This window comes from Cygnus atratus, chromosome 9 (genome assembly GCF_013377495.2).
Source record: "Cygnus atratus isolate AKBS03 ecotype Queensland, Australia chromosome 9, CAtr_DNAZoo_HiC_assembly, whole genome shotgun sequence".
In the NCBI taxonomy this organism is placed as follows: Eukaryota; Metazoa; Chordata; class Aves; order Anseriformes; family Anatidae; genus Cygnus; species Cygnus atratus.
Genome location: NC_066370.1, coordinates 17,073,054 through 17,087,800, shown reverse-complemented (window position 1 = coordinate 17,087,800; position 14,747 = coordinate 17,073,054). Strand labels below are relative to the sequence as shown.

General features: G+C 41.8%; 1 protein-coding gene across 10 annotated transcripts in view; it reads left to right on the top strand.

Annotated features, from left to right (window-relative positions):
- The window catches only part of ABCC5 (ATP binding cassette subfamily C member 5), a 47,671-nt gene extending 32,983 nt beyond the window's left edge, over positions 1-14,688 (top strand). For 6 of the 10 annotated variants that reach the window (XR_004778302.1, XR_004778301.2, XR_004778300.2 and 3 more), the window contains 15 exons: positions 538-722; positions 1,806-1,952; positions 2,309-2,438; positions 2,993-3,146; positions 3,292-3,420; positions 4,722-4,908; positions 5,521-5,610; positions 5,894-6,083; positions 6,705-6,864; positions 7,275-7,353; positions 8,263-8,376; positions 9,277-9,441; positions 10,164-10,247; positions 12,817-12,992; positions 13,388-14,688. Coding sequence is in view for 4 of the 10 variants with exons in the window: in XM_035544878.2 (XP_035400771.1) it covers positions 538-722; positions 1,806-1,952; positions 2,309-2,438; positions 2,993-3,146; positions 3,292-3,420; positions 4,722-4,908; positions 5,521-5,610; positions 5,894-6,083; positions 6,705-6,864; positions 7,275-7,353; positions 8,263-8,376; positions 9,277-9,441; positions 10,164-10,247; positions 12,817-12,876 (1,874 nt within the window). In the remaining 6 variants the exon portion in view is untranslated. Of the gene's footprint in view, positions 1-537; positions 723-1,805; positions 1,953-2,308; positions 2,439-2,992; positions 3,147-3,291; positions 3,421-4,721; positions 4,909-5,520; positions 5,611-5,893; positions 6,084-6,704; positions 6,865-7,274; positions 7,354-8,262; positions 8,377-9,276; positions 9,442-10,163; positions 11,725-12,816 lie in introns of those variants that run through there. The other 4 variants (XM_035544878.2, XM_035544877.2, XM_035544879.2 and 1 more) reach the window with 2 other exon arrangements.
- Positions 14,689-14,747: the final 59 nt, after the last annotated feature.

Below are 14,747 nucleotides of genomic sequence, written 5' to 3'. Positions count from 1 at the left end.
TTTAATTCACATAATGTGGGTGCCAGCATAATGTTTATAAGTTTAATCAGTCTGTCATAGGTCAGGTGCCAATGGTGCAAAGGAGCTTGTAGTACCCTGTCTCCGACACCACCTCTACCCCCTATCGGGAGGGCAGCGTGTGTAGCTTAGCACTTGCAGAGTCCTAGGCAGGACATGGCATTTATATGTGAAGAATCTGAAGAAGACAAACCTCTCTTTTGGGGTTCTCTCCATTTAATGTTAACTTTGAAATTTGGCAAGGTTTAAAAAGCATTGATAAGGGTCATAGTATTTGAGTCTATGCTGATCAAGCTTTTTCAGACATAGCATGACATGAATGATTCTGCAGAGGAATTGTGATTTCTTGAAAAACGGTTTGAACCATTGAGTTCTACATGTTAAGTAATGGCTGTTTCTGATAGTATTCCGTTCAGTGTAAGAATTACTTCAGTTTTGTGCATATTTGCAAACTGACAGAAGTTTTTGTGGAGCAACTTTGCTTTCTTCACTCTCTCCCCCTCCTCTTTTGTTTCACAGGCCAGCTGGTTCAGTTGGAAGAGAAAGGCAAAGGCTCTGTCCCCTGGTCTGTGTATGGCATCTACATTCAGGCAGCTGGAGGCCCCTTTGCATTCCTCGTGATAATGGCTCTGTTTGTGCTGAATGTGGGCAGTACAGCTTTTAGCAACTGGTGGCTGAGTTTCTGGATCAAACAAGGCAGTGGAGTAAGATGAATAGCGTTTCTACTCTCTTGTATTTAAAGGGCAGGGGAATTGTTCTCATAGACTAATCCTGAGCAGTCCTATGAGACCAAATGGTGCTTCCTAATTTAAGCAAATTGTAAGGCTCCCCAAGAGGTGATCACACTAGAGAGTTCATCTCCAAGAACGAGAACTCCACTAATGAGAAAGATATAATAGCTCATGTGGTTTTATACTGCCCTCTTGTTCCTTGTCTTGGTTTGCCTAAGAAAAGGAAGTGAAAATGTGAAAGAGGCCAACAAGCTGCAGGAGGAATTGCTGATTTTAGTGCTGGCTTTTGTTTGAATGTGACCTTAGTCCAGCAGGATAATCTTGTTATAGTTTATGGCTTTAAGTCAAACGACTTCTGGGAGTTGCTTTGAAGTATGTAATGACTGAGAGTTGTTTGGGATTTTTCCTACTCTAGGGGCTTTGATTGTGAGTCTTGCTGCATTTAAAGATTCAGGTAGAACTTAATTTTTTTTGAGAACAAACAACAACAAAAATCAAACACAAAAAGCCACCCTCACCTCGGAAGAGGTAATAAAGTGCAGATGGCCAACGATTTTAAAATAAGCAATGAAGTCCTTAAATATAAAGATTAAAAAACCAACAACAACCACCACCACCACCACAACCACAAAACAATCAAAACCACAGAATAGGAGAACATACGACAGCGTGCCAATAAAGAAATGACTGTGTACCGGCAGAAAAACAAGATGTTTGATAAGAAGACAATCTATAACACCCAAGTTGAATATTCCTGTGTAATAGAACTGGTGGCATGCAAGTATGTGTCACTGTTCAGAAGAGCATAAGAAACAACAGGTGTGAAATGGGAGATTAGGAATCAAATGAAGTAACCTTTTAGGGAGTTTTTGATGCCACAGAAATAGCACATATCACTGCTGGCGAAAGCTTTCTTAAGTATTCAAAGATTATTGAAGTCTTTTCTTTAAAGAAGTACCAAAAATAGTGGGTGGCGAGGATCAGTTCAATTCAACCACATGTAATAAGTACGTTTTTAATCCTTAACGATTCACTGAAACCTTGTATTTCCTGCAGAACACCACCGTGACTTTGGGAAATGACACTGTCATAAGTAACAGTATGAAAGATAACCCTCACATGCATTACTATGCTGGCATCTATGCACTGTCTATGGCAGTCATGTTGATCCTGAAAGCTGTTCGTGGTGTTGTCTTTGTAAAGGTATGTTCCAATGCTACCTGACACTTCTCATCCCCCTCTCTCCCCTCCTACTTCTGCATATTGTTGTCTCTGTGGTTCTTTTGGTCACCTCCCTATTGACACTTTTGAACCAGAGGAAGTCAGATCATGGGTTATGAGGTTTCCACCAAGCCGTCTCTTGGGGTTGTACTATGCTTTCCCTTAAACTTTTGCCTCAATTAATAGCTTCCTTCCACTGGTTGGAAGCATGGAGTACAAGAAAGAAGCTATACTTACAGTTGGAGAGGGAAAACTGGCAGCATTTTTTCATGCACAGGGAGGGGGCAGTGACAGGCGCAAATCCTGTCATAACGCTTTAATGTTTGTTGCTTTGTCAGGGAACTCTCAGAGCATCCTCAAGGCTCCACGATGAGCTGTTCCGACGGATTCTGCGTAGCCCCATGAAGTTCTTTGACACTACACCCACTGGGCGGATTCTCAACAGGTTTTCCAAAGACATGGATGAAGGTATCTCTTACTGCATACGTTGTAGATCCCACAGTCAGTCCTCCCAGTTAACTACCTAATGCTCTCCAGTCTCTTTGTGTTGGGGTTAGAGTATCCTGTATCTGTTGCCAAGTGTGTACTTTGTAATAGCCACAGCAGGAATGGGGATATACCAGGGTTATACTTGCAGGAGACAGCTGATACCTCAAGTCCGTCTGTTCGCTTGCAAAGATGAAAAGGTGCAGCTGCTTTTGAACCTGCAGACTGCACACGGACTCTTAGCAGTTAATGCGGGGGAACCTGGAGTATCAGGGTGAGTTGATGTGCAGCAAAGGTGGTAATTAGGTCAGAGCTGCAGCAGTGCTATTTCTGTAAATGGGAATGATTGGAAAAATTACTAGCATTTCAGAACAGAAAAGCACCCCTAATGATGATGTACCCTTTTACATGTGAGAAGTCATGAGAAATCACTGTCTTTGTCAACGACGATGTACTGCAGGACTGAATTGCTTTATATAGGCTGTTTTAGGTTTCTGTACTCAAGATCTTTCTCTTTTTCCCTCCATCTTTTCCAGTTGACGTTCGTTTGCCATTTCAAGCAGAAATGTTCATCCAGAATGTCATCCTTGTGTTCTTCTGTGTGGGGGTGATTTCTGGAGTTTTCCCCTGGTTCCTGGTGGCAGTGGGGCCCCTCATTGTCCTGTTCACAGTTCTGCATGTTGTGTCTAGGTAAGTGCATCAGCTGCTTTGACTAAAAGTGGAGATGCTTTGACCTGTTAGTAGGGACATGGGGGTCTTCAAGTATATATGCATCAGTACTGTGGTTGTATGTGATGGGTGTACTTGTCACTTAAAAGCGCTTCTCTCCCTCCAGAGTCTTTATTCGAGAGCTCAAGCGTCTGGACAACATCACACAGTCTCCATTCCTGTCTCACATTACATCTAGCATACAGGGTCTGTCGACAATCCATGCCTACAACAAAGGACAAGAATTCCTGCACAGGTCAGTCTAGATATCCAGCTGAGAGTGGTGGAGCACAAAGTAGGGTGCAACAGCTTTGCAGCCTGTAAGATTTGTTAGCAGGGTCTTTATCTGATTGCATACATCGGGTCTAACAGGGAAAGTTATTTTTTGGAGGGGAAAAAATGAGGAGAATAAGGAGGAGAATGGAAAGGGAAAAACTGCCTAGTAGCCAACTGGGAAGAACAGTGATGGAGTCCCAGATGAGTGCCCTCCTACGGGGTTCTCCGCAGTGTGGCAGGTATCAATGCTAATGATGAGGACAATTTTTTGGACATACTTTTTCTTTAGTACTGTATACTTTTCATCAGGTCCTCTTCCTGCTTTCTGTTTGTTGGTTCTGCTGGCGATGCTGTTAGCATTAGTGTGGTAACCAAGCCTCTGTTTGCATATTGATGAGCTGGTAGTCTCTGTGCACCTGTATAATTGGATAGCATTTTATCAACTATTATCGTACCTTATTGTGGACTATGTTTGGTTTTCTCTACTGTAAACTAAAATCTGCAAAACAATTGGTAGTGAGGGAAAGTGAGACATCTCTCCCATGAGTGGTATTTGCTTCCCATGAGAACCCGCAATAACAATATCAGGGTTTCCCTGGTGCAAGGTCATGAGACCAACAGTGTGGGAGCACAGTGAAAATTGTTACAGAGGTTCTGGGAAGGCACTGCCACAGTGGCTTAAGTGAAATAGGTCAGGAAGGCAATCCCCACAGTGCAGCAGTGATTGGCGTGAAACTGAGTTGCACGATCAGAAAACCTAGTAACTAAGTTTTGTGAATCTGTCAAGTGTCTCCCATTAAATTCCTCAAGTTCACAGGCTCAGGATTGTAAATTAATGTCATCAATCCTATTAAAGCTTACTGTAAATTTGCTTTTACACTGACTATAAAATAGCACATTCTGTTCATATACTGAAGCACTGCTGCTGTTACACGTGGAATAGTTTGTAGCCATCAAGCATCCTCTGGCACATCTTGCATTGGTGAAGGTGGGGTGAAAGTGTACTATCTCTTGGAATTCCAATTCACCCCTACATAATTCACTGTTGTTCACATAAACTTGATAATGCAACTTCTGAGAGTTTGAGCGAAGTAGATATCTGACATTATTTTGGGAAGTTTGTAAACCTCTTCTCTGTGGCCTAGTGTGATGCTTTTTGGGAATGACAGACTAGTCTTCCCACCCTGAATTCTGATATTGTTGCAGGGGTGAAAGCAATTCTGCTATTTGTACAACTTCAGGCTCACTGAGGTCTACTAACATTTTCTGTATCTGTTTCAGGTATCAGGAGCTTCTAGATGATAATCAGGCACCGTTTTACCTGTTCAGCTGTGCAATGCGCTGGCTAGCTGTACGGCTGGACATTATCAGCATCGCTCTCATCACAACCACTGGCCTTATGATTGTTCTAATGCATGGCCAGATTCCTCCTGCCTATGCTGGGCTGGCTATCTCATATGCTGTGCAGGTGAGCATTGTCTGCATGGTTTGGTTTCACTTTTACTTGTTTGTGCTAAGTACCTTAAATGAAACAGATTGAAAACTTTCCTTAATCCACCAAAATGGGAAAAGATGATCCTTTGGTAGCGGTGGGGGAAGGCAATTCAGGGTCAGGACCTTTGGCTAGCATGAAAAACAATGAGGAGTTAAGTGCTTTAGGATACTGTTTTGGAAAGCTGCTTCTTTTTAAATGTCAAGCTGATGTCTTAATGCATTCTGGCGTATTGCTTGCAGTACGTTTTCACAGTGCACAGCATCCAGTTCCTAACTGTGTGGGTTAGATTTGCTTCCTGGCTCAGAATGCTTGTTATTAGATCTGTTGCTTGGCCTTTTCTGCCTCCTGGTGGCAATAAAGTAAAATTACAAAACTTGGATGGCTAAGATTTCAAGCTGTTGCTTATGAGAGAACCTTTTCAGCCGCTGGCTTTCCAAGTGATTCAGAAATTAAGATTATTTTAAAATTAACCATAAGGTGCACAAGACAAGAGTATCAAGTATCCGCTAGGTTAGTCTTTTAATTCAATTAAAAAAAAATCAGTCAACTCTCTAATTTTTTCTTAATTTCTTCTTACCGCTACAGTTAACAGGGTTATTCCAGTTTACAGTCAGACTTGCTTCAGAAACAGAAGCTCGCTTCACCTCAGTGGAGAGGATTGATCACTATATCAAGGTATGGCAACAATACATTCAGCTGCTTGTTGTAAGATTTCTTGTTGTTTGTTGCTGGTGTAAGAGAAAGTCAGCCATGGTTCAGGAGGGGAATAGCAGTGTACCATAACAGATTGAGAAGATGCTTCTGAATCACCGGGCCTGTATCCAGTCACTTTGTTCATCTTAACTGCCTTAAACTGATACGGGCTGAGTCTGCAGAGAACTGCTAAAAGTTGCATCTGATAATTTTCCTCTTTGGTGCTTTGTTTACTGGAAACAGAACTTTTGTTTTTCTTTTAAAGACTCTTTCCTTGGAAGCTCCTGCTCGAATTAAGAATAAAACTCCCCCTCTGGACTGGCCACAGGAAGGTGAAGTTGTTTTTGAAAACGCAGAGATGCGGTACCGAGAAAATCTCCCTCTAGTACTTAAAAAAGTGTCCTTTACCATCAAACCAAAGGAAAAGATTGGCATTGTGGGAAGGACAGGCTCAGGTAAGGAAAAACACTAAGCACAGTTAAAATACTGCATTTACAGAATGGGAACAGAGCAGGACAGTTTGGTTCTTTTCTGCCTTCTCTGTATTTGAATAAATTAATTGCACAGGAATGGTCCAGCTGCATGTCAGTGGTGGATTCTGTTTGCGTACATGCATAGGAAGGGTCCCCATATACAATAAAACCAAGTTTCCTTTCAAAATAGAGGCATATCCTACTATGCCTGAGTCAGTATGCTTATAACGTTTAATACCCTGAGCTACTTACCAGCATGCTCGTTGCAGCTTATTTGACTGTCTTGAAAGATTTTTTTCTACCGATGCTGCAGCCAGGTTTGGTTCTAATCTATCTCAGAAGTTTGTAATGCGAAGAATCAAAACGTCTGATTGTAGAAGGGTTTACACCACCTCCAAAATAGAGCTTCTAAATGTGCAATTAATATTGCTTAGAAGTTTAAATGCTGAACCCTAGCAGTTAGTTACAAAATTGTTTGCTGGCACTTTATAGTAATTTAAGACACTAATCTTACACAAGGACAGCTTTTAAAATGCTGTCTCATCTCAAATGGCTCTTACGATTCTTTAGAAGCACTAGTATATTCTTCTGTCTCATTTTTAGGGAAGTCTTCCCTTGGAATGGCACTCTTTCGTTTGGTTGAACTGTCTGGAGGCTGCATTAAAATTGATGGAGTGAAAATAAATGACATTGGTTTGGCAGATCTTCGCAGCAAACTGTCAATAATTCCTCAGGAACCTGTGCTATTCAGTGGCACTGTAAGGTTAGTTGGAACCATAAAAAAAAAAGCAAGAAGGGCAGAGAAGGCTACCACCTCGTAATGAACTCATATGAAATGTTAGTTTTTGAACGGAACAAAGGCATTCTGGTTTCTGTACTTTGTTGTTGAAACAAAAAGAAAAAGCACGGGTAAACGGTTTTAGCTGGTTCAGTACAGAACTGGATGTGATCCTCCTTTTAAATTTACTTGGAATTTTGCATCTTTGTCTTCTATCTTCATTCTTTTGTTGTTTGGCTTCTTAGTGTGGTGGGAGCATCTGATTTCCTTGGCAAGGAAATTCTGTCAGTGGAGTGCTAGATGGGAATTGTCCATCTGGATGAATTAGCACACTGTTGTTTTGATATTTATTGCTGAAAAAAAAATCTGGTTATGCTTTCTGCTGCCTCCTCCAGATCAAACTTGGATCCTTTCAATCAGTACAGTGAGGAGCAAATCTGGGATGCTTTGGAAAGGACTCACATGAAGGAGTGTGTAAGTATTATCATATCTATGAGATACTTGTTTGTATTTTGTCTTTCAAAGCTGCATATTCTTCTACTGGCTAATTAGGAGATCTTCAGTAAAGTTCTGTCTCCATGTTTTTCTCCATAATTTGCTGTTTTGTTTCTAATAATGAGACAATTTTTGGAGAACATGCCATATTTCAAATGTGTACTTCTTGGCATATTAGCATAGAGAGTGTTGCTTCATCACAGGGACTCTTCTGGTTTTACAGTATTTCAGAAGCGATATTTTTTTCTGTGTGCCTTAGGTAGTCGTGCATTCTGCATTTACATTTGTGAGTGTAAATGTCGCACATGCATACTGAATGTAAAATCTGCCCTTTGTGAGGCCTTCTGCAGCAAATCTTACTGCTGTGACATTTCAAACTCTTGTTGTTGGTCAGGTGGCACAAGGCTACACGTGTAGCTGTGACTGTAATACCTGGGCTGTAATTCCTGCAGAGACATCGTGATTCCTGGAGGTCCACTCTTAGTCTTTCTCAACAACAAGAGTGGCCAGATCTGTATTAATGCTGATATGATTTTGTACCTGGCATGCTTTTTTCTAGAAATCAACTATTTTGTACTTAAGTCATTCCAAGGTTGCCTATCGAGAGGGTATATTTCTTCTAGGTTAGTCGTGGTGTTTTCAGCTGCCACCACCAAGTCAAAAGCATTTTAACTGAACCAAGCAGGTCTGATGTTGTATTGTTGTTCTAGCAGTAGTTGCTTGTTACTACTTCTTTCAACAGCGTGTGTGAGATAACAAAGTGTGATGGATATTTTGGAACATGGGCAAAATCAGATTAGCAGGAGGAGCAACTGTTTGTCTCATGCTATGGAGATACAAAAAGTCTGTGCAGCTATCAAAGTTTTCTGCCTCTTCTTTCCCACACAGGTTGCCCAGCTGCCTATGAAACTTGACTCAGAAGTAATGGAAAATGGAGAAAACTTTTCAGTTGGAGAGAGACAGTTACTGTGCATAGCTAGAGCTCTACTGCGTCGTTGCAAGGTGAGCGTATCGATGAGAAAAATTGCTACCAGTTTGATATCACCAGCTTTGAGGAAAGGGGCTGCTTTTGTTGGATTCATTTTGTCTGTCAGAGTACTCATACCAACAGTTACTGGAACTCAGAGACAGTGTTAGAACAACTAGGAAAGGCGTCTGTAGCTGCTGTGAAGTCTTGTCGTCAGAAAGTATTGGTTGTTGGTGTTAAAATAGTGTGCCAGGCTGGCCTAGTCATTTATCCAGAGAGTCTGTCCTGTTACTGGTGAGCATCAGATTCCTTCCTCCTTTCACCTTTAGGTAAAGTTCAGCCAAGCATTTTCCTTCTACATGGCGTTCTACTAAAATCTAGTCTACAAGTGAAATTTGGGACCATGCAAAGTTAAAAAAGTTTTTTTTTTTTTTTTAATTGAGAATGGAAACCAAATAATAACGTGAGAGAGAAAGAACTTTTTGATTGAGTCAGAGAGGAGGGTAGTTCTTCCTAGCCTAAGAAAGCTAGTAAGCCAAGTTGGTCCTGACTGACTCTAGAAGGAACTATCACTACAAAAGACAGACAGGTCAATTAGTTTACCTCTTAAAAAATTGCATTTGAGATTTAGCTGCTGAATGTAAAACTGAAAGTAGTGGAAACTTGTGGCCTGGTCAGAATGCAAAAGTCTTGTGGCTCTAGGATGTGACCATAAAATGCAAGTGTGATCTGTAGGATAACTTCAATGAAGGTGATTACATAAGGCAAACTGAAAGGGTGCTTGTCAAAACTACCTTTGTGACCACAGCTCTGTAAAGATTGCCAGTTGTGGCAGTTTCTGGTCATGGTAATTCTCATCTACTCTGCATATATTGATGATCAGGGAGGGAAAGAGTTACTGTGAATTAACAGCCAGGATTATGCACTACTTTCAGATTTTGATACTGGATGAAGCAACAGCTGCTATGGACACAGAGACAGACTTACTGATTCAGGAGACTATCAGAGAGGCATTTGCAGATTGCACTATGTTAACAATTGCTCATCGTCTGCATACTGTACTGGGTTCTGATCGGATCATGGTGCTAACACAAGGACAGGTAAGCAGACTTCTGTGGCTTCAGTTCCTGTTGCAGTCTGTTTTGTATATGTATAGGCTAAACTGAAGGGACAGCTGGTATTGCAGGGTAGAAAAATCCTGTGTATTCATTCATATCCTTAGTAATAACTTTCCAACAGCACCAATTATTGCCTCACCATGACAAGATCAAAGAGGAGAAAATTCCTTTTACACTCCAAGAAAGTACCGCAGGGCAACAGTCTCTTTTAAAGGCTTTTTAAATATCCTTTGTAGGTTTAATTCTGGTATGTGTAATAACGTAAGCATCTCTAAGGGAGCTCAGTGGCACTTTTCCATTGTGTTTGTAAAGCGTTGTGGTATCAAACAGGCATTGAGAGATACTTTACCCACTTCTCAGGCTTCCATGTGGGAGCCATAAACAGTTAAATCAAATGTAGGAACATTTGGCAAGGCTCTTGGAGGTAGAGAAAGGAAAAAAACATAGCATCTGCCTCAGTCTGTTTGCCAGAGCCACCAGAGGTTGCTTCCTGCTGGGTAGTCCCACCATTTGTCTAATTTAGCTTGAAGCATCCAAGGTTACAGTATGTGTGCATAAACGCACATGCTTTCACCATCTGTTGTCTCATCTAAAGACTGTCATATTTTGGCTTCTTTGCTACCAAGTTACAAGTCCGAGGGGGTGGGAATCCATTTGCTGCTGTATTTTGCTAACATACTTTACCTGCCTTGTTTGTTTTTTAGGTAGTGGAATTTGATACGCCGTCTGCCCTTCTGGCTAATGAGAACTCACGCTTCTATGCTATGTTTGCTGCTGCGGAGAACAAGGTCGCTGTCAAGGGCTAAAATTCAGGGCAAAGTCACTTTAATTTTGGAGAGCTGCACTCCCTGCCTGTGGCAGACCAGCTCTTCCTCCTCCTCCTCCTCGTCCTCCTCCAAGCAGATTATTGCCTTTTCATCTTTTAATTTTTAGCACAATGTGTCAAGCCAGAGAGTTTTTAAAACCATGTCAGAAGAATTCTTCATGTTTTTATTATTGTATTTATTCCATAATCATATTACTAATTTTTTGTTATTAAATGCACTCTACAAATGGCTCAGGGAGCCATAGTTATAAATGTATCAGAGGCCTATAATGAAGCTTTATACATGTAGCTATATCTATACATAATTCTGTATATAGCCTATATTTACAGTGGAAATGTAAGCTGTTTATTTTATATTAAAATAAGCACTGTATTAATAACAGTGCATATTCTTTTCTATCATTTTTGTACAGTTTATGGTACCAGAGGTCTGGCTTTATCAGACTGTATCAGACACCGTTTTGTCTCTTACAGTTGGTCTTTTCCTAGTGCCAGATTTTCTGCGTGTCTGAGTGAAAGTGAAGCTTTGCAATAGTGTCCTTTATTGTCACATTATTGTTGTCTAGCACAGGGGAGGAGAGCACTGTGGTGTAACTCTATTGCATTGTAATTTATCAAAGCTATTTGGAGCATCGCTAATGTTCACCATGGCAGCGGCTGCTGCTTCCCATAATGCTTTCCCAAAGCAGGGTTTTTAGTGATCTCCCGAGTGGACAACCACTTTTGGGTCACGTTAAGGCCTCATATTTTCTCAGTGTCCTGATATAGTATTTCTTACTGTATCAGCAGAGTTTATTTTAATGCAAGCAAAGCCAAGCTCTTCCTGCTTCGCTGATCTAACACAACCAAAACCGAACTGTTCATGGAATGATCTATAACAGATTAATTGCAAGGTTCAAATCGTACCCTGTATGCTAGCAGGAAAGCCTTTTCAAAGTTGCTCCAGCTGACTGACTCCTTTATCTTGAAGTTGCTAACACTCCTCAGAGGTTTAGGTTGGCTTTCGTTGGCATGGGTAACACTAACTCTTTGTTCTGCTAACTTACACTAAGGTAAAACAACATCAGTATTTCCTGTTTCTTTATTGCACACTTGTTAAGGAAACAGTCCCCCACCCCACGTCTTTGGAGCTTTAAACAGGTTCCTGCTGATCAGGATGTAACACTGGTGTAGGATGTTGTTTTCTTACTGTGAAGAGACCTACCTCAGGTTACTAGGTCCTGTGTAGTACGTTGCCATGATCACTGTACACCATCCCTGTTTTATGGGACCTGTGGCCCAGGTGGGCATGGTCGCTCCTATAATAGCCGTGACTTATTGAATGGTCAGCGTTGCATGTCTTTGTCAACTTGGACATTTTGTAGCCTTAGCATGTTTGCAGAATGTCTCGTCGAGGCAAAAATCTGAAAAGTAAATAAAACTATTTTGGGTTTTGTAAATTTTATTGGCTTAAGTGGTTTGTTTTGGGCACGTAAATCACTTCTCACCTTTTTAAGCCTTGGGGGAAACTTTTGCAGGCTTTTTTTTTTTTGGCAATGCACTTTGGCCTGATTTTTTTTTTTTTTTTCCTTCAGAGTGTAAGTTTCTTTAAAAACATGGTGGGTAATTTTTGTGCCTTCCAGCATGGGGGTGGCTTGCTATGTATGTTTGTGTTGAGTGAGTAGGACAGGGAGTAGTTTATAGTACAAGTATTCAGGCCAAGTAGAAAGAGGGAGGTCAGATAGAATACAGAAGATCCTTCTTAGGCCAAGATTTTTCCACATTTTTTACCTATGTGTGTTACTGTAAATAATGTGGCTGCAAAGTCACAGCAACAAGCATTTCTGTCTACCGCTATCACAGGCAAAACCATACCATTAACAGAGCTTAGACTGTAGCTTGAAGGTAGCAGCACATAAAGCATTATTTGTTGTACTTCTTAAGTCTTGTCCTGAGCAAGAATTAAGTAGCACGGATCTTACCCTGCTTACAGGCCTGCGACCAAGCTTACTCTGTGGCAGGTGCTGGCCGCTGTTTTACTCAGTGTTACTCAATGCAAAGGGACAAGTATTAGGTCTCTCTCCAAAGAGCACCTAGCTAAGTGGAGGGGGGTGCTCTTTTCTGACTAGGAAGTTAAGGACAAAAACAAACTGGAGGGAGACAAGAGGGAGTAGGGGTGCTGGGCCACAGAGGTAATGCCCTGCTTCTTCCCTAAAAGTAAATCTGGGTGCAACATGAAGATGAACGCTGAATACGTTAAGGGTACAGAGAGCGTGGAATGTGCCTGCCTAAGACTGGTTAGAACTTCAGTCAGTTGTCATTTGCAGCTGTGTTGACGCAGTTGTCTTGGGCCCTGCAGAACTGACTCTACCCCCATGAACTTCGGTATTTGCCTTGAGTAAAAAAAAAAAAAAAAAAAAAAAAAAGGGCTAATGTACCAACTGTTAAGTGCCACTGGGGTCAAAGTGTGACTTCGTTTTGCAGCTAAGGCTGAGCTACTGGCAGTCTGGGCAAAAGGAGCCATCCTGATCTTGTCCTCCTTCTTCTTCCAGGCTGGGAGTTCCTTCAACTTTGTCGATGCCAGCACTGGCTCTTGCCTGGTCCAGCAGTGACCCAGTTCAGAAAGCTAACTTGCAGAAAGTTCACCTTCCAAAAGCAGGAATGCTGTACAAAGGAGGAGACAGCAAGGCACACCTGGAAGGGAGGCGAAGCGGGGCTGCTCTTTTTAGTAGGTGCTAACTATCACACTAGCTTAGCTACCAGAGGAAACTGTGCTCAGGATTCATTGCACCAAACTGCTGCTTACCAGTCGTGCTCTCCTAAAATGGTGAATACTTTTTTGCTGCTTCAGTGAGCTGAAATAGCTCAAGATATTAAACAAGTGTCTGCAATGGAGCAGGCAAATGGTGACATGTGGACAGCAGGGATTAGCCCAACTGTTTCATTAAACCTTAGTCCTAGCAATGTTACTTTAGATATAAGGAGATAAACTGCCAGAAGAAACATTCTTTCTGCTGTAATCTCTTAACTGCTTCATTTGGCACTTGTCTCACAGATAGCACGGAAGTATTGCTTCTCATTTGGGTAGCAGTAAATTTTACTGGCTTTCGTCCTGAACCATAGGAGCAAGCTGAAACCTGGCCCGGGGCCCTGTCACTGACATGGAAAGAAGAAACATCAGTATTTACGATGAGACTGAAATACCTCTTTTGAAGTGTTCTACGAGGGGTTGTTGATGATGGGAATTTTCAGAAATTGGGTCCTGCATTAGAATGTGCAGCGTGATACCTCGGAGATTTCACCCTGCAAGCTGCAGAATGAGACTGTAGGACCGGGACGGGGAATTTCCTTAAAGGGATCTTACCCAAAATAGCACGAAGATAACACATCCTTCTTATGTAGCAAAGGACATGCCCAAGACCAACAGACGGGTGACTTCAGAGAGATTTACTTCAAATAATTTTTGTGTTTGCTGTATGGGCCTTGGGAATTTAGTTGCATCCATTTTGTTCAGACGCAAGCAAGTGCAACAGATCCTGATTCATTATCCTAAGTTTAGAAACTCTTAGAATGTGTTCCTGCTTGTCTGATCTCGTCTGAGTGGGAACGCTGTGCTTGTTTGGGATGTCAATCAAAACGGAGGTAGGAGTTTTCTAAAATTGCCCAGTGGCATTAGTGTGCAATTAGATTGGTATAATTAATTCCAAAGTCAGGCCCCGAAGTCGTGCCAGTTTGAACGCCTAGGGAAGATCATATACGGTCAGATCCAGAGGGGCTGGGGCTGTGGTCTGTATACTGTCCCTAGATGGAACCCAGAGGAGGTCAAGCAGTCTTAGAACATTGCTGGGAACAAAAAAGGAGAAAGCTCAATTATTTTAAACGGCGAATTGTATGAATGAGACAAGGAGAAAGGTAGAAACAGGAAAGGGTAAGTGCAGAAAATTCGGTTTACAACAGGAGGATGTGGAGAGTAAAGATGTCAGGACAAAAAGTTCCTTTTAAAAAGGGATTGGATGAGGACAAAATTGCTTCTTGAAGATGCTTCAAAAGAATATAATGAGAGGGCGCAGGGTAGTTGTAGTGTCCTTATCAGCCAAAGAACGTTTCTGAATGTTGCCTTGTTATTTTTTTACTGCAACCGTAGTGTGTTTTACTATGATCAATCACAAAGGTTTTCTTATAGTCCCAGCTTCAGACTGGTCTGGGATAATACTGTGATTTGTTTTGCCCTTGCTTCAGCTGGAGGTGGCAGCCGCGTTGTGCTGGTGCCACAGTTACCCCTCGAGTATGACGATGCAATGGACACTCAATTGGAACATGACGTAACGCTGCTGTCACTAGTGTAAGGCTTGGGAGGCTTTTAGAATGTACCACTACGGGTTCATTAAACCTGCAACCATGTAATAAATGTTCCTGTGTCATCCAAAGACATGCCTTGGAGACTCATCGGGTGGCTGAGGTAGGCAGAGTGTGAGGGTGGAAA